The 20,523-nt window shown below is 49.9% G+C and overlaps 2 protein-coding genes across 3 annotated transcripts; one reads left to right on the top strand and one right to left on the bottom strand.

Moving 5' to 3' along the window:
• Positions 1-912: 912 nt before the first annotated feature.
• Positions 913-3,472, bottom strand: PPP1R3D (protein phosphatase 1 regulatory subunit 3D). The gene has a single exon (XM_059705159.1). It carries the CDS (start codon positions 3,046-3,048, stop codon positions 2,149-2,151), a length of 900 nt encoding a protein of 299 aa, XP_059561142.1. The 5' UTR covers positions 3,049-3,472; the 3' UTR covers positions 913-2,148.
• A 71-nt stretch (positions 3,473-3,543) lies between these two features.
• On the top strand, positions 3,544-11,389 carry FAM217B (family with sequence similarity 217 member B). 2 transcript variants are annotated; one of them, XM_059705161.1, is made up of 4 exons: positions 3,544-3,668; positions 5,849-5,960; positions 6,057-6,142; positions 8,595-11,389. In XM_059705161.1, exons 3-4 carry the CDS (start codon positions 6,117-6,119, stop codon positions 9,745-9,747), a joined length of 1,179 nt encoding a protein of 392 aa, XP_059561144.1. In that variant the 5' UTR covers positions 3,544-3,668; positions 5,849-5,960; positions 6,057-6,116; the 3' UTR covers positions 9,748-11,389. The 2 variants fall into 2 exon arrangements, with proteins under 2 accessions (XP_059561144.1, XP_059561143.1); XM_059705160.1 differs by having other exon boundaries at positions 8,580-11,389.
• The last annotated feature ends 9,134 nt before the right edge of the window (positions 11,390-20,523 follow it).

Below are 20,523 nucleotides of genomic sequence, written 5' to 3'. Positions count from 1 at the left end.
AAATGATAGACATTAAAATATATTTGGGGAGACAACCCACTACAAAATGTTAACATTTAAGCAATATAACAGTGTTTTTAAGGGTCTGAAAGTTCTCGTTAAGCTGAACTTTATCAACTAGGCAAGTATATTTAAGTTTTTTAAAGGCACATTGAGGTTCTTTTAATACTGACGATATAATATTTACTTTATACTCCATGACTAGAACCTTTTGGCAAGTAACTTTTACATAGATTATAAGATTCTCTACATGCTTTTATACATTTGGCAGCTCTAACCTTCGTACATGAATACTCTGGATAATTTCTTGCAATCTGGGTTGGGACCAAGGACATAGCAGCCAGGGCCCTTACAGGAGTGCTGACCTAATTGGACAGTTTGTTAAACAACAGGAAATGCAACCAGGCTTCTCTCTCTCTTGCAAGTTAATGAAGTGCAAAATGCTAATAGCCAAAGCTTGTTCAACTTAATCACAATATTTTAAATCAAAATTCAGTGTTCTTAAATCAGAAAGTACTCCCTCTAGATCAGAAAGCCTTTTCCTTCTTGGAATTTTAAAAACACAAAAGTTGCCATTGTAAAAAACTGGTTAAAAGGCAAAACTCGCCCTTTACATACTGATTTAACAAATGTCAACAAGCATTAAAAAAATTCAGAGTTAATTCATTGGTGACAGCTGTCACAATTTACCTCAGAGGTTTCAACTGTGTCATAATTAAACTCCACAAGTTGGAGGCCTTGTCTACCCTGGCTGGGTTTTCACGCTTCAGAGCTAGCACCTGTTGTCAGAAAAGCATCACTCAGCACCAAAAGACATCACCAGCCCCTTGCTGGGAGTTTTACTAATAAGTCATTGTCCCCTCTGCAGGGGACAATGGCCTTGACTTCTTAGTTGGAGATATTTAAAAAAAAAAAAAAAGAAAAAGAAAAAAGAAAAGAAAGAAAGAAGAGCATTTAACATTTTAAAACTGGGAAACAAGTCCCAACAATGTTAGAAACTCTCTGATCTGAAGGCACAAAGAATTAAGTTGGCAGGTAGCTGATAAAACCAGGTACATATAACTTAAAATAAAACCTGGGCATATATAAATACAATTTAAAACAATTAAAAAGTATAAATATTTGTGAATTATTTTTCCTCCAGTGCTCTGGCTATTGCTGAATAAACTTCCTAATTCCGCTTGGCATCCTCACTTCTGAAAGATGACTGCTGGAATCGTCTGACGCTTAAAAAGACAGAGTCATCTTGATCATCAAAAAGGTAACTGAAAAGGGCGTTGTGCCTGAAATTTTTAATAACTTAAGGCAGAGTTTCTTATCCTGTTTAGGTAGTTTCAAGCCTAAACAGAATTAATTGCCTGATAACATGCGGATACGTAATTATCAAATAGGTGCAAGAGAAGTGCGAGATGTGAGAAGAGACACTGAGGCTGTTTTGCTAACATTTTAAACTTTTCCTCGTTCTCAGCTGTGATGCAGGAAACACAGCTTCACCAGGGCAGCCTGGATTCCCAGGAATGGTTGTGATGACTGATGGGGCATACACTGCTTGCCTATTAATAGTTTCCCACGGTGAGAAGTGCACAAACATTGGCAAGCTCGGGTTTGCCTTGTCCCAGGGCAGGAATGCCTCAAGGAACCATGGTGGGGGTCACACTGGGGCACAAATACACAGACTGGTTTCTCTTTTAGCTTGTTAAATCCAGAATGCTCCCGGGAAGGCAACCACTAGGGATCAAAGGTCCCAGCATCAAAATAATAAATAAGACCGATGTTTACGGAGACCCAATCAGGACACATGCAGAAGCAATCAGGCCTTCCTAGCGGGAGGATGCAGGCCTTTCCCAGAAACCCAGTCAGAACCCTTTCAGAGAGCCCAGCACTCCTGCACCTACCCACCCAGCACGTCCCCAGCATGGTACACACTAGGCCTCTGGCCACCGGAGGCTACATTTTACAGCTGACACAGACGTTTCAAGTAGATGGCAGGATGGCCACTGCCAGGGGTCCTTGCAGCAGGACGTGAGGTCAGATTTAGGTGTGGGGACGGAGTGCAGGGAAGAGCAGCTGCCTCTTCTGTGAGCGCCCAGCTACGAAGTGACCGCAGGTTGGTTTGGGAGCAGAGGCGCCAGGTCCCTGGCCCGAGGCTCAGATGAAGTGGATCCAGCTCTCCTCGCACTCCCCTCGGGGCATGTGCAGCTCGTGGTTGCGGCAGGTGAGGCTGTAGTCTCGACCATCGTTGTTGTCCCAGTACTCAGCGCCGGCCACGCGGTATCGCACTGCGAAGTGCACGCGGGAGCCTCGCGCCAGCAGGAAGGGTGGCACTGGGAAGCCAAAGGCGAAGACGTCCTCAGTGCCCTCAGAACCCGCGGGGCCCCGCCACCTGGCCACAGCCTCGTGGGTGCTGCGCCAGTCGGAAAAGGTGTAGCGCACCGCCACCTGCTTCTCGAAGGCCACGTTGCGCACGCGCACGGTGCCGCTGATGCCCAGGTCCGAGCAGGTGACCCGCTCCAGGCACACGAGCTGCCGCCCCAGGCGCTCACCGAAGTCGGCTGCCTCGATGGGCGGCAGGAAGTCAGGCACCAGACACTGCAGGGTGAACTCCAGGTCCTGGCGGCTGCAGCACAGGTCCGAGTTGATGGCGAGCCGCGACAGCACGTGCAGGGGCACCGAGGGGTCGTCGCCCGCGTTGAACACCTTGACCTGCGTCAGCTCCAGGCCCAGTGCGTCGGCGAAGCGCACACGGTGCTGCCGGCTGCAGTCCGGCCTGCACGCCGCGCCAGGGCCGCCCGTGGCCTTCTGGCGGCGCTCGGGAGAGCTGGGCAGCGAGTGCGCCCGCCGCACGATGATGGGTCGCAGGCTGGGGTCGCAGCCTGATGGTGCGGATGGCGGCGGCGGCGCGCGACCCCAGCTCCGGTGGGGCCGGCAAGGCCGCTCCTCCGGGGTCGCACTGCTCTCCAGGTCCGAGAGGCAGCTAAGGCTCCGCGGGGCGGACTTCCGGAACCCCAAGGCGCGGGGCAGGACCGCGGGGCCCGAGCTTCTGGACATGGCCCAGCAGGCCCCCCGGCGATGGGGGTACAATCGGAGGGGCAGCCTCCCGACCCCGCCTCCAATACCTCGCGGCGTCCCCAGCCGTGCTCAGAAGTCCCCAGTGTCCGCTGGAACTGCAGCCCGAGGGAACCCTGGACCCGCTGCGCCTCCCCTCTGCCGCCTCGCCCCTCGAGTCCTCTCCCAGGTCTTCCGTTAGTTGCAGCGAAAACAGGGCTTGTTTCCCAAGAGACGAATGCTGTCTCCAGGGCAAGCTTTTCGGGGCCACCGGGGAGCGCACGCACCGGGGCTCTGCCTCCTGGAAGGTTCTTACCAGTAGAGGAAGGCTGCGTGGGTGGAGCGGCCCCTCCCACCTTCCCGGTCCGCGACTTGACTTACATGGCTGCAACTGGTCTGGGTGCAACCTCCCTGCGAGCCAGCGCCCCGCCCCGCCCCTCGTGACACCGCCCTCGCGCGGGCTCCCGCGGGCCAGAGCGCCGCCCGGGAGCCGCCTAGCTGCGCGCCGCCGCGCCGCCCCCGGCCCGCCCCTGCCGCCGCGCACAGCAGAACCGCTTCCCGGCTAGGGCGCTGGGAAGGAAGGCTGGCGGCCTCGTCACATATCCTGGGCGATCAAGAAACAGGTCTGATCAATTTCTGTCTGCGTCTGTCAGGCCCGCGCGCCTATAGATCATAGATCCGTGTCTGCACAAACGGAAGACAAGGAAAACGCATGCTGTGGGTCCTTGGATTTATGGGTTACTGGTGGCAGGGAGGGAGGGGTTGCAAAAACTGACCTTTCCAGGAGCTGGCCCCCAAGCTCATTTCAAGCCTCTAGGCTGGCCAGCTCTTTGTACTTATGCCCTGCTGCCTGGACCCTCGGCGGGACCAAGGGAGCCTCGCTGCACAGATGAGCGTCTGGTCCACACGTCACCCACAATGCTTTGCCACCCAGGACCACAAGCCAATTCCTGGGGGGCGGGGCGGTGCTGCTGCTGTTCCTCTCTAGGTGCCAAGCCCCTAGCAGTGGTTCTCAACCTTCCTAATGCCGCGACCCTTTAATACAGTTCCTCATGCTGTGGGGACCCCCAACCATAAAATTATTTTCGTTGCTACTTCATAACTAATTTTGCTACTGTTATGAATCATAATGTAAATATCTGATATGCAGGATGTATTTTCATTGTTACAAATTGAACATAATTAAAGCATAGTGATTAATCACAAAAGCAATAGGTAATTATACATGTGTTTTCCGATGGTCTTAGGTGACCCCTGTGAAAGGGTCCTTCAATCCCCAAAGGGGTCGCGACCCACAGGTTGAGAACCGCTGCCCTAGAGGCAGTTGTGGGAACAAGAGTTAATACCCTGTGATGCAGCTATCCTTATTGGGAAGCGTTTTGCAGCCAAAATCTTGGACTTTTAGCTTTGTTCTGAGGCAAGCCTGCACCAACCTGAGCTTGTTTTCTGCATCCTCAGGCCTTCGGGTATGTGTCTCCTTAACTTTGTGCAAAAAAACACAGAAGCCTGGATCAGCTTGGGGCCAGGAATTCTAGAGGGTTCCTCATTACTGTCCAGAGCAGAAAGAACACCAAACTAATGAAAGAGGGTTGGTAAAGAACATCCTGTATATCTAAAATCAAGCCTGTGGATTTTGGCATACCTCATTAATTGTGAGAGCCCAGATGGGATTTTTATTACCATCACATGTAAACTGACCAAAAAGGCATACATGCTTATTGTGAAAAGTAATACAGCGAAGTCCCAGGAAGACGATGAAGATGTATAACCCACCTCCTTCCAGGCAGGCGGCTGTTATTGAAGAGGGCATTCACCTTCAATCAGGGCGCTGTTGGGCCACTCAGAACAAGAGGCAGTAGCAGCACTGCGTGGTCTGAGTCAACAGAATTTCACCAAGAGATAAGACGATATGATATTGTGTTAATAGATTGATAATCTTTTAATGGGTTGATGTGATAGTGGGATTTGAAAGGGAGCTTCCCCAATAGAGTTAAGCTCCATGGGCGGTGAGACATTGTCACAATCCTGTCATTTTCTAGGCACTTCTGTAATTATTTGTGAATGAATGAATGATTGGATATGGGAGCTTTGGAGTGACACCTGACCGTAGCCTCACAGATTTCCTCAGGATGTTATTTCCAAAGAGATGGTGTGTGTGTGTGTGAATCCATTCGCAGTGTTTATAGCAGTGTGATCTCGTACCCAATATCCACTGTGAAAATAAAGTAGAAAACATTAAACTGTAAACATAAGGCAATCTCTCCCACCAATATTTTAATACTATACAAAGTTTTAAAAACAAGCTAGTGAGAACCAGCCCAACTCTGGATACAGGACCATGTGCAATAAATACTCACGGACTGTGCTGGCTTTGGCAACAACATCCCCAAACGGACCGATGCAGAGAGGCTTAGCATGGACCCTGGGCAAGGATCATATGCAAATTTTGAAATTTGTGAAGAGTTCCATATTTTTAGAAACAAACTTGTTGATACAGAGAATTGATGGTTGCCAGATGGGAAGGGAGTGGGGGGATGGGTGAAAGGGGGAAGAAATTAAGAAGTACAAGGTGCAAGTTATAAAATTAGTCCCTAATGTACAGCATCGGGAATATAGTCAACAATATCCTAATGACCATGTCTGGTGTCAGATGGGTACTGGACTTACTGGGCTGATCACTTGATAAGTTATATAAATGTCTAATCACTATGTCCTATGCCTGACACTAATACAATATGTATGTCAACTATAATTGAAAAATGAATTTAAAAAGTATTTATTGACTGATTTCTGTTGCTTATAGTTCCAGTGGTAAGGAGTCTTTTCAAAATGTAAGAGGAATAAAGAAGCTACCTCCCCACCTTTCACCGTCCTCTAACAGATTGCACAAGAATATTTCAAGCACAACAGAGAAGGTGATGCCCGATGGAGGATCATACTTAGATCTGTTCTGGTTTCTGCCTGTTTCTTGTGTGTTCATGGGATTCATCACCGCATGTCTGGTTTTTTAGGCATCGTGTCCAGCCCTAGATGATGACCAGCCCTGTGATTTTTTCAAGAAAGGGAGTAGGATGAGTGAATCTCATCAGAAGAGCAGGTAAACGGTTTTCCTATAACTGCTGTATCTTGTAAAATTGCGCTATCTCGATCCTCCAGACGGACTATGTGTGGTTGGGGAAAGAAAATAATATGTCTGTGGATAAGAAACATGCACCTGTATTTTTATTTAGCAGAAATGAGTGAGCAAGTGGCTTTAAACATGACTAGTTGCATGTCCACCACCCATTTTGTTTTTTGCCCCTTCTGACATACGGTGCTGAGAAGTATTATTCTTAGTGAAATGCTATGTCCTTGATAAGTAAATTGAAAAGAAAATATTGCCAATGCGGATATGGGGTCCTGCCTCAGAATGAATTACCCCAGGAAGAATTGGGTGCTCTTCTAGCCAAGCACACTGTGTTCAGAAGTTCCCTCTACCCACCACACACCAGACAGCACTAACCAGTTTTCCATTCTTATTGTGTCTTAAGACACCATGCAACTCTGTCCTTTTAAATACAGAGTTCCTGTTTCCTATTCAAAATGCTAATGAGCTTTTGATTGAAGGTATAGGTTGTATATGCTACACTTCTTCATATTAAGACTAGGGGCCCAGTGCACAGATCCGTGCACCTTGAAAGGAACTGTGGGTCGCGAGGCTGCGGTAGGCATAGGGGTGGGTCTCGACCCATCCTTAGCACCTTTGCCTAGCCCCTCCCGCTGTGGACTCTGGTCAGCTGTCTGCCAACAGCCCTGCTGCTGCTTTCATGCGCTGACGGCATCAGCCCCGCTGGCACCCGCTGAAGGTGTGAAGCGATTGAAGCCGGCACCGTCAGCAGGTGTGAGCGGCAGCTGCTGCCCTGATCGCATGGGGAGGTGGAGAAGCCCTGAGGGACGATCAGGGCCAGCAGCTGCCGCTCACACCCACTGACGGCGCCAAGCAATCAGGACTGGCTCCGGGCACTGGCAGTGGGTACAAGCAGCAGCTCTGGCGTTGGCTGTGGGTGCGAGCAGGGCCAGCACTGGCAGTGGGTGCAAGAGGCGGCTGCCGGCCCCTATCTCCCCTCAGGAGCAGGGGGAGATGGAGAAGCCCTGAGGGGTGATTGGGTCCAGCAGCTGCTGCTTGCACCCGCTGACGGCGCTGAACAGTCAGGGCTGGTGCTGGGCGCTGGCAGCGGGTGCGAGCAGCAGCCACGGCACTTGCAGCAGGTGTAAGCGGGACCGGTGCTGGCAGCAGGTGCAAGTGCCAGGTGGGACCACAGCAAAGAATTTTCAGTAACCACCAGAGGCTCTCCCCAATGACAGTGACTGGTGCCCTGCCTTGGTCTGGCACCCCCACTCACCTGCTCTACCATCCTACCATGGCCAACACCCACCATGTTCTAGCACATGCCCCCTGGTGGTCAGCGCACATCATAGTGAACAGTTGTTTGTTCGGTTGTTCTGCCATTGGGTCTATTTGCATATTAGCCTTTTATTATATACGACTAAAGGCCCAGTACATGAAATTTGTGCACTCGGGAGGGTCCCTCAGCCTGGCCTGCACCCCCTCACAATCTGGGACCCCTCAGGGCAATGTTTCTCATCCTTCTGGCCCTTTAAATAAAGTTCCTCATGTTGTGACCCAACCATAAAATTATTTTCGTTGCTACTTCATAACTGTAATGTTGCTACTGTTATGAATCGTCATGTAAATATCTGATATGCAGGATGGTCTTAGGCGACCCCTGTGAAAGGGTCGTTTGACCGCCAAAGGGGTTGCGACCCACAGGTTGAGAACCGCTGCCTCAGGTGATGTCCGAATGCCAGTCTAGGCTTGATGTGGGATTGGGCCTAAACTGGCAGTTGGACATCCCTCTCGCAATCCAGGACCACTGGCTCCTAACTGCTGGCCTGCCTGCCTGCCTGATCGCCTCTAACCGCCTCTGCCTCGGCCCCTGCTGCCGCGGCTTTGTCTGGAAGGATATCCAGAATGACGCCCAGAAGGTCGTTTGGCTGTCCGACCTAATTAGCATATTACACTTTTATTATTATAGATTTTAGTTGGCTCAGGATCCCCACCAGCTAGTAAGTTCTATAAAACATGCCTTTTACATCTTGTTTACACTTCATTTAACACAGGCATATAAGAGGAAGCCGCGGATTTCCTCCTGAATGTTATTAAACACCGCTCATCGCTAACAGAACAGGTTGAGAGTTCTCCAACAGACTCTTTCCAAACCAGTGGTTTTCAAAGTATACACAGTGGCCTAGGATAATAACCTGAGCTCTTAAGAAATGTTGGTAAATGATATAAAGTAGAATCTGTGCAGGCATGTCTGGCACCTGTGTTGGGTGTATGGCGTTTCCAGAACCAGTTTCTGGGTTGTCTGTAGACCTGCTCGCTCCGGGAGCTGCGAGGCCTGCCTTTGGCCCCTAGCCCTGGCCAGGTGGTTCTGTGGGCGAGGGGCAGGCAGACAGTGTCTGTCCCGGGTACTGGGTACTAAGAAGCGCAGTTTTGTTTCTCACAGCAGCATGGAGGCCGGCCGGTCTTGGAATAAAGTGCCACGTTGGAAGAACGCTTCAGGGAAAAGGCAGAGCGAGTCCGGAGGCCTTCCTGTTCCTTCCAGGCCAAAGGGCAGCCTCCTCCGCGTCTCCCCTCCGGCTGGGGAGGAGCTTGGAGGAAGCATTTTCCCAGAAGGTAAAGCCAAAAGGAGTCCGCTGGGGCCCGGATGTCCGGGGGCCTCGGGGAACAAGCTGCTGCTGGACTTCCAGTCCCTGAGGCTCATGAAAGAGGACTCCGAGGAGGACAGTGCCAGCGACCTCTCCGACTCGGAGCGCGTCCCCTGCCCCCCGTCCCCACGCACACCCCCGGACCTGCGTCTGCGAGCCGAGGAGATCGACCCGGTCTGCTTCGACCTTGAGCTTCAACCAGGTCAGGGCCACGCCAGACCCGAATACTGCTACCCCGACTTCCTCCCGCCGCCTTGTAACTCCTGGGACTTGCGGGACATGGCTCTGCTCGCCAACACGGAGCCCAGGCCGGCCCCCGCGCCACGAGCAGGAGGGCTTCTGGGGAAGTACGTGGACCGGCTGGTGCAGCTCGAGTGGCTGCAAATCCTGACTGTCCAGGGCGAGAGAGCAAAGGCGGCGGCCAAAGCCCGGCTGCCCCCCGCGCCTGGGACCTTGCCGGGGCCCGCGGGGCCTCTGAAGAGCCCGGGGAGAAGCAAGCCCCCGGCCAGCGCTGGGTCCAGGCCCCACCAGGACTGCGCCCCCAAGTCGGGCCCTTCGCGGAAGAAAGGCGCTCCCCGCGAAGGCCACCCGCCCCACTGCTGGTTGGAGACTTCCGCTAAGCCCCTGGACGGGCTCAGCACCAGCAGGCTGTGCTCTCAGAAGCATGTCCCGGGCGCGCGGGCCGAGGAGAAGGGCAGCAGGAGCCCTCGGCCGCGCTGGGACCTGGCCGGCAGCGACAGCAGCCGCAGGATGGAGAGCAGCAGTAACCTCCGCGGCCCAGCGCTCCCCGGGAACCTGGACGCAGCAGACCCCCCCAAGACCTCCAGAACGCAAGCACATGCAAATCCGAGGAAAAAGGGAAACGCAGATAACTGTGGTCAGGCCTCCGTAGCCAGTGAGAAAAAACTCAGAACGAATGGAGGAAAGCAGAACCCACGTAAATTCAAATAACATCCGAAATGGTGAGCTGTGAAGACCAGCAGAACCCTAAATATGAGGCCCCCGATAGTGACAAGATTCGAATGTCAAGAAGCGTTATGATTACTGCCACGTTGGGGCTGCCTGGCTCTTCAGTCCCCCCACCAGGTATTTTCAACAAAAGGATGCTGGGAAGCCTTTCTTCATGTTGACAGTCTTAAGAAATGACAGCCATTGGGTAATAATTAACCAAGGTCTGTACCAGGTAAAGGAACAGAGTGACGACTCCCCGGGCAAGAGTTAACTGAGCCGGTGGGCGGCTGTGGAGAACAGAACTTGGAGGTTGAGCTCCACTTTCCCTTCACGAAAACAGTGCCCACAGTTTAACAGTGCCGGTCACCAGCGTCCAAGACGGCCGGTGCCGGATGCCAGTGTCCAAGGCGGTCAGGACTCTCTCTTTTGTCCCCATCATGAGCCCTCCAAGCAGAAGCTGTCCTATTCAGCCCTAGAAGGTCTGGCTCCTTGTCAAACTGGGGAGCATGGATTTTGAGCAAAATCATTTATCACAAAGCCACCTGCTACACAGAGACCACAGAATCTAATGTTTTCATACATTTTCCTGGATGTTGGTTAAAAAGAAGCAGCATCTTAGATTTGTGTTCTCTAAGCTGAGGGTGGGAAGTCAGTGGGTGAGCGTGACGTGCTGTCAGGAGGGCCAGCATGGAATACATGGCCCCCCAGCCCTGAAGAGGAGCCACCGTATAGAGTTTGTGGACAAAGGGCCTCTGAGCTAGAAACACATGGAACCACTTGGAATGTAACAGCTATTACATTCCTGATTTGGGACCCAGATCCTGCTGTCGGAGGTCAGAATAATGATCTTTTTAGTTTGCAAGAGCAGGAGTTCAGAATCTGGCTCTGGGGGGCAGAGTGGGCCGTGGATGGGGATGAAGGTGCTGCATGTCTTCCTGGCAGGCTTGCTGGCCCCGCGGCTGCGGACTCCGGAGGCGTCCTGCTGCACTGCAGTTACGTCACATCTAAGTGTCCCTGGGCTGTGCCATGAGATTCTGCTGATTTAGTGGGAATAGCTCTGAAACCTTTGTTTGACTACTTTTTGCTGCACAGTATGTTTTTAAATTTATCTTATTTTTATTGTTGACACTATTACAGCTGTCCCCATCCCCCTCATCCTTTGCCTACTTCCACCCTGCCCCAGCCCCCCCTTCCCTTTGGCCATCACTACACTGTTATCTGTGTCTGAGTTATGCATATATGTTCTTTGGCTAATCCCTTCACCGTCTTTTATCCAGTCCCTCTTCCTCCTCCCCCGGCAACAGCTGTCAATCTGTTCCATGTATCCAGGCCTCTGTTTCTATTTTGTTTGCCAGTTTATCTTGCTCATTAGATTCCACATGTGAGTGAGATCATACGGTATTTGTGTTTCTCTGATTGGCTTATTTCACTTAGTCTAATACTCTCCAGGTATGTTTAATAATGGTAGCTGACTTTAACCCTTTAAAAGAGTATTCCGTTTACATGTTTCTATGTTTTCACCTTTGGGGCAGATGAAAAACGTGGCTCTCTCATTTGAAAATATCTAATAGCTTGCAGACTTTTCCCTCAGTAGTCAATGGCATCCAAGGTGCTTTCTAAGTTAGCAGCATAAGGACAAGATACACATCTACACTAATAAAAGAGAAAAATGGTAATTGGCGTACGACGATACCCTTTTCATTGGCTAATCAGGGCTATATGCAAATTAACTGCCAACTATGATTGGCAGTTAACTGCCAACTATGATTGGCAGTTAACTACCAACAAGATGGCGGTTAATTTGCATATGTAGGCACAATGCAGGGAGGAGAGAGGGAAAGCAGGAAGAAGCCCCCAGCCATGATCGGAGAATCAGGCGCCTTTGCCGCCCTGGCCAGTGATAGCAGGAAGTAGGGGTGGAGCCAGCGATGGGAGCTGGGCACGGTCGAAGCTGGCAGTCCCGGGAGCTATGGGTCCCTTGCCTGGGCCTAAAGCGAAGCCCACGATCGCGGGGCCGCTGCAGCTGCGGGTCCCCGCTGCCCGAGCCGGACGCCTAGGCCAGAGGCGTTAGGCCTGGGCAGGGGCGGAGCCTGCAACCGCGGGGAGCTGGGGGTCCCCTGCCTAGGCCTGACACCTCTGCCGGAGGCCTCAGGCCTGGTCAAGGGGCCGATCCGGTGATTGGTGATCAGAGGGTGATGAGGGTCAACTCCTCTGGCCGAGGCATCAGGCCTGGGCGGGGGGCGGAGCCGGGGATTGGGGGGATATGATAGTCCCCTTGCCCAGGCCTGAAGCCTGGGTCAGAGGCATCAGGCTTGGGCGGGGGGTGGAGCAAGCGATCAGAGGGAGATGGGGGTCCCCTGCCCAGGCATGATTCCTGGGCCAGAGGCCTCAGGCCTGGGTGGGGGCCAGAGCCAGTGATTGGGGGGCGATGGGGGTCCCCTGTCCAAGCTTGACACCTCTGGCGGAGGCGTCAGGCCTGGGCAAGGGGCCGATCAGGTGATCAGAGGGTGATGCGGGTCTACGCCTCTGGCTGAGGCATCAGGCCTGGGCAAGGGGCAGAGCCAGCAATCAGAGGGGTCTGGGGGTCCCCGCTGCCCGGGCCAGACGCCTGGGCCAGAGGCATCAGGCCTGGGCTGGGGGCAGAACCAGTGATGGGGGGAAATGAGGGTCCCTGCCCAGGCCTGACACCTCTGTCAGAGGCGTCAAGCCTGGGCAAGGGGCCGATCCTGCAATTGGAGGGTGATGGGGGTCAACGCCTGAGGGCTCCCAGTATGTGAGAGGGGGCAGGCTGGGCTGAGGGACACTCCCCTCCCCTCCCCTCCCCCACACCCAGTGCACGAATTTCGTGCACCGGGCCCCTAGTAATTAAAATAATAGGCAAATGTTAAATATTAAGATCCTGTTTTAATCTGATTTCAGTCATACTAAATAACATAAAATTTTTATGGTAGTCTTTTTCTTCCCAGACTTTATTTTCACATATTTCCAGATCCTTTCTTACATTTTTTACCTCCTATCCCCCCTCCTCATCCTTAACAACCCCCCCCCCCAACCCCCGCCTGGAGAAAGCAAGCTCTTACCCCGAGATCTTACACCTTTTACACAGACAGAAGCTGGACATCTCATATGCATTACTTCCCTAGTCCTCACTAGAGCATTCTTTAGTTCCCAGTCTATGTGCTGTGTTTTGAAAACATAGAGACTCTTCTTTTCTTTCTGGGCTTCCTGGCTCACCCCATGCATTGCTGGCTGCCCTGCTCCTTGTGAGTGTGACAGGTGGGTCCTTTAAACACACTGGCAGGCACTCATGATTCCTTCTCTGCCAGGTTTTTACACAGCTCTTTAGGAGTTTCTGGCCAATAAATCGTTGTAAGCCCATTACACACACGTGTGCTCCTGATGCGAACACGGAAGTGTTCCCGCAGAGTTGCTGCCTATCCAGGCACAGTGTCCATCCCATGTGGGTGCTCTTGGGGCACCTGCAGGGAGAGGCCAACCTGCTTCACTTTGTTGGCTTCCTGTGGTCTGAGCGGAGGACCGTCACACTTAAGAAATTCAGAGGTGACACCGCGGATGTTACATTTGTTCTTTGCATTGAAGGTGGTTACTTAATTCGGGGAGCAGTCATAACGTCACATGACAGGATGGTTTTTAAAGACTGACAAAGTGGCTTAGCTTGCTTCCTCTTTTGCCTCAGGTTGATGGTTTATTTTAACCATTGTTGTTGTGATGGGGTCAGGGACCTTGATGAATAGTGCAGGGGATTAGCGATGAGCACACTTCTGGTTTTATGATTTCTTTTTTTTACAAATATGTCTTTATTGATTTTTAGAGAGAAAGGAAGGGAGAAAGATAGAGAGATAGAAACATCGATGAGAGAGAAGCATCAGCCGGCTGCCTTCTGCATGCCATTCACTGGGGATGGAGCCCACAACCTGGGCATGTCCCCGGACTGGGAATCGAACTAGCAACCTCCTGGCCCATGGGTCAATGCTCAACCACTGAGCCACACCAGCTGGGCTGGTTTTTTGATTTCTGATCACAGATCTAACATCTGAATGCACCACATGCCGCAGATGAATGCCGTGGTCTTCAAGCGGCGTGGGAAAGTGTAGGTATGAGCTCATTTAGTTCATATCTAAGCCACCGAGTTTCCTGCTCGTCTAGTGAATAGTCACCGTGTTTCTAAGAAGTGCCTCTTATTTCTGGGGAGTTGTTTACATACAAGTTGCATTTAAACAAATTAAAACAACCCAAAGGGAAACAAAGTAACCAAAAAGTTGAGAGAGTGTTAAGAAGAATGACTTAGGCTTAGAATCAGTCAGTGGGGAAAGTTTTAAAAACGTATAAAAATGAACTACAAAAATATACCAGTATTATCTACAATTGTTTACGTTTAGATGGTTTCTCAAAACTTTACTGACTAAATTGGCTGAAGGTTTAGTCAGTAAAGTTTGGGTGACATTGGGGGCTGAAGACAAAAAGATGGGGGCGAGGCTATTGTGGGCCTTATGATGGCTAACAGCTACAGGAAGATGTTCGGAATTGTCCCCAGGGCTGTTAGTTTCCGAAAAGACATAAGACTTCCTACCGTCCGGGATATAAACGTTGCCCATTAATGCTTTCCTTTATGCGCACTTGCTTGATCAGCTACATTAAAATATAAAACTCTTGGTGGTACTGTATTTCATGTAACAGAGAAGCAGTATTATTTATTCATTACATGGACAGAGCACCATTCCAAGCAGCCTGAAAACATTCAGCATGTGTTACTTGCTGTTAGGATCATTACTGTGTGCTGGCTTTTGTACACAATAAAACCGATACTTAAGTCTCCGTGAATCTGCATTTTTCTTCCCCCAAGACCAGTGGGGCAGTAGAAAAATACTGTCTGGACTTTCCTGAGATGGTTTTGCTTTGCGTTCAATGCAGTTTTCCTGCCGGGTTTGCCTCATCTCTCCTCGTCTACATCAAAGAGGTGCCGAGGAGAAAATGTTGGCCCAGCTCCTTTCTACCATGAAGCAGCAGGGCGGGCTGTGCATTTCAGTGATGAGACAGAAACACCCATCGGCTGCCTCCTGCACGCCCCCTCCTGGGGATCCAGCCTGCAACCTGAGCATGTGCCCCGACCAGGAATGTGCCGTGACCTCCTGGTTCCTGGGCTGACATTCAAATACGGAGCCAGGCGGCTGGGCGGGGATGGCAGTTTTGAGCAGCTACCACGCCAGTCCTCTGAGAGGCCCTTTGCTCCGCTTCTCAGCTCGCCTCTGACCATGAGATGTATGCTTCTGAGTCTACCAAACAGTGGCTGCTCATGGCTTTGGGGGTGTTAAACAAAATTCAACGGAGTAATTTTTAAAGACCTTATTGGCTTTCTTCAATGATTCATGAATTGGGTAGCATCCCTTCTCGCAGATGGAAGGGAGCTTGGAGCAACTGTGCAGAAGGAAAGAGCTGTAGTCAGGAGGGGCGGAAACAAGGGAGTTACACTGCGCAGCTCCGTGGTTGGTTGCTAGGTCACCCACAGGGTCTATCAGGCAGATGACCTGCCAGTGCTGATCAGGTGACTCCCAATTGGCTGGTTGAAGATGCCATTTCTGGGGGAGCAGAAACTGTAATTAAGTGTCAATTTAATGAAGTTGGGGCTTAGCAAGAGCAACTCCATTTTAGACCTGCTGACTTATTTTTAACCATGGTTTTTAAAAAACTTTTTTTTGATCGTTTGAAAACTTACCATATTAAAGGTTTTAAATCATTAGTGTGTATAGAAAATGGTAATTATTGGATGTTGCTATTTTATTCTCCACAAGGTGGCGATTAAACCTGTTCAATAGCACTGAATTTGTTCTGTTAATACCTTCTAATCAAAGGAAAAGATTTTGATTGTAACCAAAATGAAACGGGCAAGAAAATGACTGTTTGATTTCGGCTCCAAAGCGTGTTCTTCATTTAGTGTCACTCTGCATCAGAGAATTAAATGGTTGGTTCAGTGCCAGCAGGTGCTGAACACCCCATACCATTGTTAACAGTTAAACTGAGGCATATTAAAAATTTTAAGTTTACTTGAGCAAAAATTGGTTCAGATCGGGCAGCACCAAAACTAAGTGGTTAGGAGCCTCCTCAGGTAGGAGCTGGGGCCAGGATTTCATAGAGACGAGGAAAGTCCTTGACTGGGGCCAGCTCCTGTGGCTGCCTTGTTGGGAAAGCCTTGTTGGCTGCCTGTGACTGGCTGCCCGCTGACCCTGCAGGCATTGGGCTGCGCTATGGGGTGCTTACTAGGCTGGCCTGGCATCGGAACCCCGCCAGTCAGCGCCTCCTCCTCCGATTGCTTTAGCACCACAAAACTCTGTAGCACAGAACAATGCTCAGTGAAGGAACACAACATAAATCATTAACTTCTGAAACTCTTCATAGAGCCCTTGCTTAAGAAATGAACTGTGATCATGTTATGTGAGAATTCAAGATCCCCAAGATACCACGCCAGGGAGCCAGTCCGATGCAAAAGCAGAAGGTCCTTTATTGAGTTAGCTAACACGACCCGGGCCTCCAGTCGACGCAGCGACCAGAAAACCGAGTCCCACTCATGAGAAAATCAGGGCTTTAATAGTGAGGGGGGGGGGGGGGGAGCTAGCTGTGGGCCCTGCCGATTGGCCAGGTGCCAAGTCGGGTCTTGTTACACAGGATGTGGTCATCTCTATGGCGCGCACATCCCTTGCTTGTCATTGGCTAGTTCAAAGAAATCCCGGGCGTGGCCAGCAGGGGCCTGGGTTTCCGGGAAGAAGGCACTCTTCTGAGCACATGGCCTCTGCCCCAACATGGAGGATCCAGGGTAAGATGGAGGGCATAGCCCTCGCCCTTTCATTCCCCCCTTGTCTTGGAACTTCCGGCTCAATCATGAGATGGACTGCACTTTTATTTCACCGTCGCTAGGGGCCCGTAGTGAGCACACAGAACTATCAACTGAACTATTTTATACACTTAATAAATGGTCCAGTGGAAGGGAAAGAAACCATTTTAGCTTTAACAACTTCTATTGAAATAGGATTTTTCTTCTTAAAATTCCTCCATGGCTATTAAAAAGCCAAATCAAGATTAATTTATTTACTGTCCTGATGTTTGCATAAACACAACAAGAATGGTAACTGACTACCTTTGCTGGAATTTCATGGTTGAACCTTAATGTGCCCCGTAGGGCCAGGAAGCCAAGCCATCCAGCTGCCATCAGGCCTGCCTGCAGTAGCAACTCCACCTGAGCCCACGCTCTAGGCTTTAAGGCCCATCTCAGTAGCCCTCCTACTCGTTGCGGCCCAGAGTGTGTGGGGGTTCCGCAGGGATGCAGAGGCATCTTTACTGCTCCCCTTCTACTCTTACCAACTGCCAGTGATGGTAGGACATGGGCCTGACGCTCCAGCGCCAGCCATCTTCAGGGCTCCCAAGCAGGATACCAGGCTTTCTTCGTGGCATTCTTAGTGGCTTCAAGTCTTTAGAGCTCAGATAGGGCTCTTCAAAACATGATACTCCAGTCAAAGTTTTCCGTTAATAAAACCATTATTAGGAACCAGTCTTACTGAATCTATGCAAAGAAACGTACTTATTTAGCATTGCCAGATTTCGGAGGAATTACATAAGGAGAAAAACATACTGATCTATTCTAAGATTTTCTGACTTTTCTTGCTAATTTCTTTTCATGGATTTAAAACAAAACAGTAACTATTGGTATAAAACCTTCTTTCTATGCATAACCATGCCTTAGACCTTCTATTCTAAACAGGCTTTTTCCAGCTTTACTATCCTTGACATGGGTATGGTGACTCAGGCTGCAAGACAGTATTACAGGCTGCCAACTGTTAGCTGTCTCTCAACAGAGACCAAAACCTGATGGGCACCCTTCCCTGCCCAGTTGGGCACCTGCCCTCTTGGCAGCTAAACACCCTTTACTTTTGGGGGTCGCCCCACACAGCTCCCTTCCACGACAGCCAACATACATTCAAACCTGCAAGAGAATTAAAGGTCAATATAACATATCAATACAATAAAACATGATATTGGCATCATGGCCGCCTCAGGCAGCCAAATCTTCCGCTACCAAACGTGATACTAAAGTCTATTTCTGATTTTCCTATGGATTGCCCTTGTCATTTTGGAGCCGTGTCCATGAAGGTGCAGGCATTATCTAAGTGTATTACACAGTATTGTGGGGGCTCCTGGTGACAGGAGCGATTGCGAGTCATGTTACCGGCATCAGGCAGGTCAAGCACTCCGTAGCTTGAGCTTGAGTGGGTTGCGTTGATCTCGATCAATCCATGCTCCATTTGCTGAAGAAGTCTTTCCGGATGGACCCAGGTCGTGACGCTGTCTTCCTTGAGAGTGGTGGGGGTCTTCAACACCACAATGTAGGGACCCTTCCAACGTGCCTCTAGGGTCTCCCGGCGGTGCCTTCTGATGTAGACCCAATCTCCTGGTCTGTGCTGATGAGGAGTTGGGGTTGGGCTGGTCTCATAGATGGCGTGGAGGCGTGGCCAAATGTCCTTGTGCGCCCTCTGGAGCCCTATCAAGGGAAGAGATAGTTAAAGAAAAGCCACCTAGTCCTCGCCAGTCTCTGAGTCAGATTCCTCCTCTCTTGGAGAACTTCAAAGTCCTGATGGGTTCTAGGTAACTCTGTTTATTAGTTACAGCGCTCTGCTTTCTTGCCTTTCTACCAGTTCCTTTTGTGGCAGAGCAGCAACCAGGCCTCTTTCAAGGGAGTGCGCTAGAAGGGGTACCAGCCCCTCCTTTGCTAGCAGCAACAGGTACCAAACCCTTTCAGTACATTTGACCAGCTTCATTCCTGCCCACCTTTACAGATTCTAAGGCCCATTGTTTTCCTTTAACCAGCAAGCTAAATGACACTGGCCTGTATTATTTAATTCAGCACAGGCAGAGGGAAGGGCCCATGGAATCTCTGCCCTGAGGAACTGTGAGCCCCACCCTTAAATGTCCCAATCAGACTAGAAAAGCCATAAATACCTTTTAAATCTACCCTAGAATTCCAAAATTCCAACCTAGCACAGAATATACTTCCACACTTACATGAACAAATAATTATACCCAAGTAGACATACAAACATCAAATAAACATCCATACTTACATCCTTTCAGTGAACAAATACTTTTACAGTCTTGGGATCTTGAGCAGACAGGAACAGATGGGGAGGGCTCCCTTTCTCACATCCACCATTAGTGACCAGTCCCAGCTCACTGGTATACCATTCATTTAATATTTCTTTTTTTCCTTTTATTATATCAAGGCCATGCTTTTCAGGTAGCTAGAACTCTTAGCCTTAATTCTTAGGTGATTAGCAATACATTTTAAGAGACACAGAAAAAAGAAAAATCTTTCTTGGGTAACCTAGGTAAAACTTAGGAAAACATTTTCAACACTTAAAAACAGTTCTCAACATAGTCTTGACCATGGAATCAATTACTCTTAATTTGTTTATGATATTATGTATAACTGTGGTTTTACTGCTATCATACCACTGAAATTATATTAAGACCGTGATTGCTAATTTATTAAGTATTAAATAAATCCACGAGGCTAGCACACTTTTTGCCCCGTCCACATTTCCGCAGTAAAACTCCGCCTTAAAACTCCACCTCTGAAATTCTATCCTCCCTTAGTAAGCAGACACTCCTTTTGTGATTGGCTAAGTCAGAGGGCGGGGCCTTTGTTGTTCCAAGATGGCGGCCCCCAGGGGTGCGGCAGGCCATGCGGCCAACATGGCGGCTGCCAAGTCACGCAGCTCAAAGTGGTGGCTGTCTACACTGTTCTTTGACAGAGCAAACCAAAACCCCTAAAAGATAGATGGCCAATATTATATTGCAGACAAGCAGAAATCCCATTAGCTGTTTATACCTTTTATAATTGTCTTAAAGAATATCAATCAAATTTAAACTGGTTTTTGTATTAAAAATCTTCAGTTGAGGTCACAAAATCAATCCTCTCTTCCTGGTGGTATTTGCCTCAGGGTGGGAAATTTCAAAAGAGCTACTTTAAATCGCCTTGGGAAACCTGTCTGCATTTCTTTCTCAGGTTCATCTTCACCGTTTTTAAGACCAAAACAGTCTCGGGTTTTTATTCTGTACACAGCAAAAAGTCAAGTCCAGCTCAAAACTATGCGCACTCATTTTTAAACTGGCCTTTTCCCTTTACATGTGCACAGAAATCCCGGATGCATTTATAAATTTGTAAATGCTTTTCAATTACAAGAAGGATTTTAATTTTAGAATACTTGGGGAGGGGGTGACCTGTTTCCACAGACCCTCACTCAGGCGGCCGCCCGACCGCCACACAAAGGAGGGGTGAGAGCAGTCCCCCTCCCTCCACATTCATACACTTTCACCAGACATTCATTCAGAGTTTAAACAATCCATTCAATTCCTAACAACTTCCCCATTCCTGAGGGAGCTCTAAAGCCTCCCCCAATCTCCTTGAAATTATTAATCCAGCAAGTCCACAAAATAAAACGGAAACACAAAAAACTAAAGGGCCCAAAGAAGTACAGCCTTCCAACTCCATGGAAGCAAAAAAAAACAAAAACAAAAAAACAAAAACAAAACAAAAGCCAGACGTTGGCTGCGCGCCAACCAGCAGGAGCGACCCACCTTTTCTCAGATTGAGGGTTTCCTACAGACCTTCCGACTCCGCGGAAGCAAAATTTCCCCTCTTCAGATGGAGGATCGGGGCGCCCCCCGACTCCTCCTGCCTGTCTCAGATTAAGGGGGTTCCTACAGACC

The sequence above is a fragment of the Myotis daubentonii genome, chromosome 8 (genome assembly GCF_963259705.1).
Source record: "Myotis daubentonii chromosome 8, mMyoDau2.1, whole genome shotgun sequence".
NCBI classification, from domain to species: domain Eukaryota; kingdom Metazoa; phylum Chordata; class Mammalia; order Chiroptera; family Vespertilionidae; genus Myotis; species Myotis daubentonii.
This window is presented reverse-complemented; position numbering and strand designations above follow the sequence as displayed.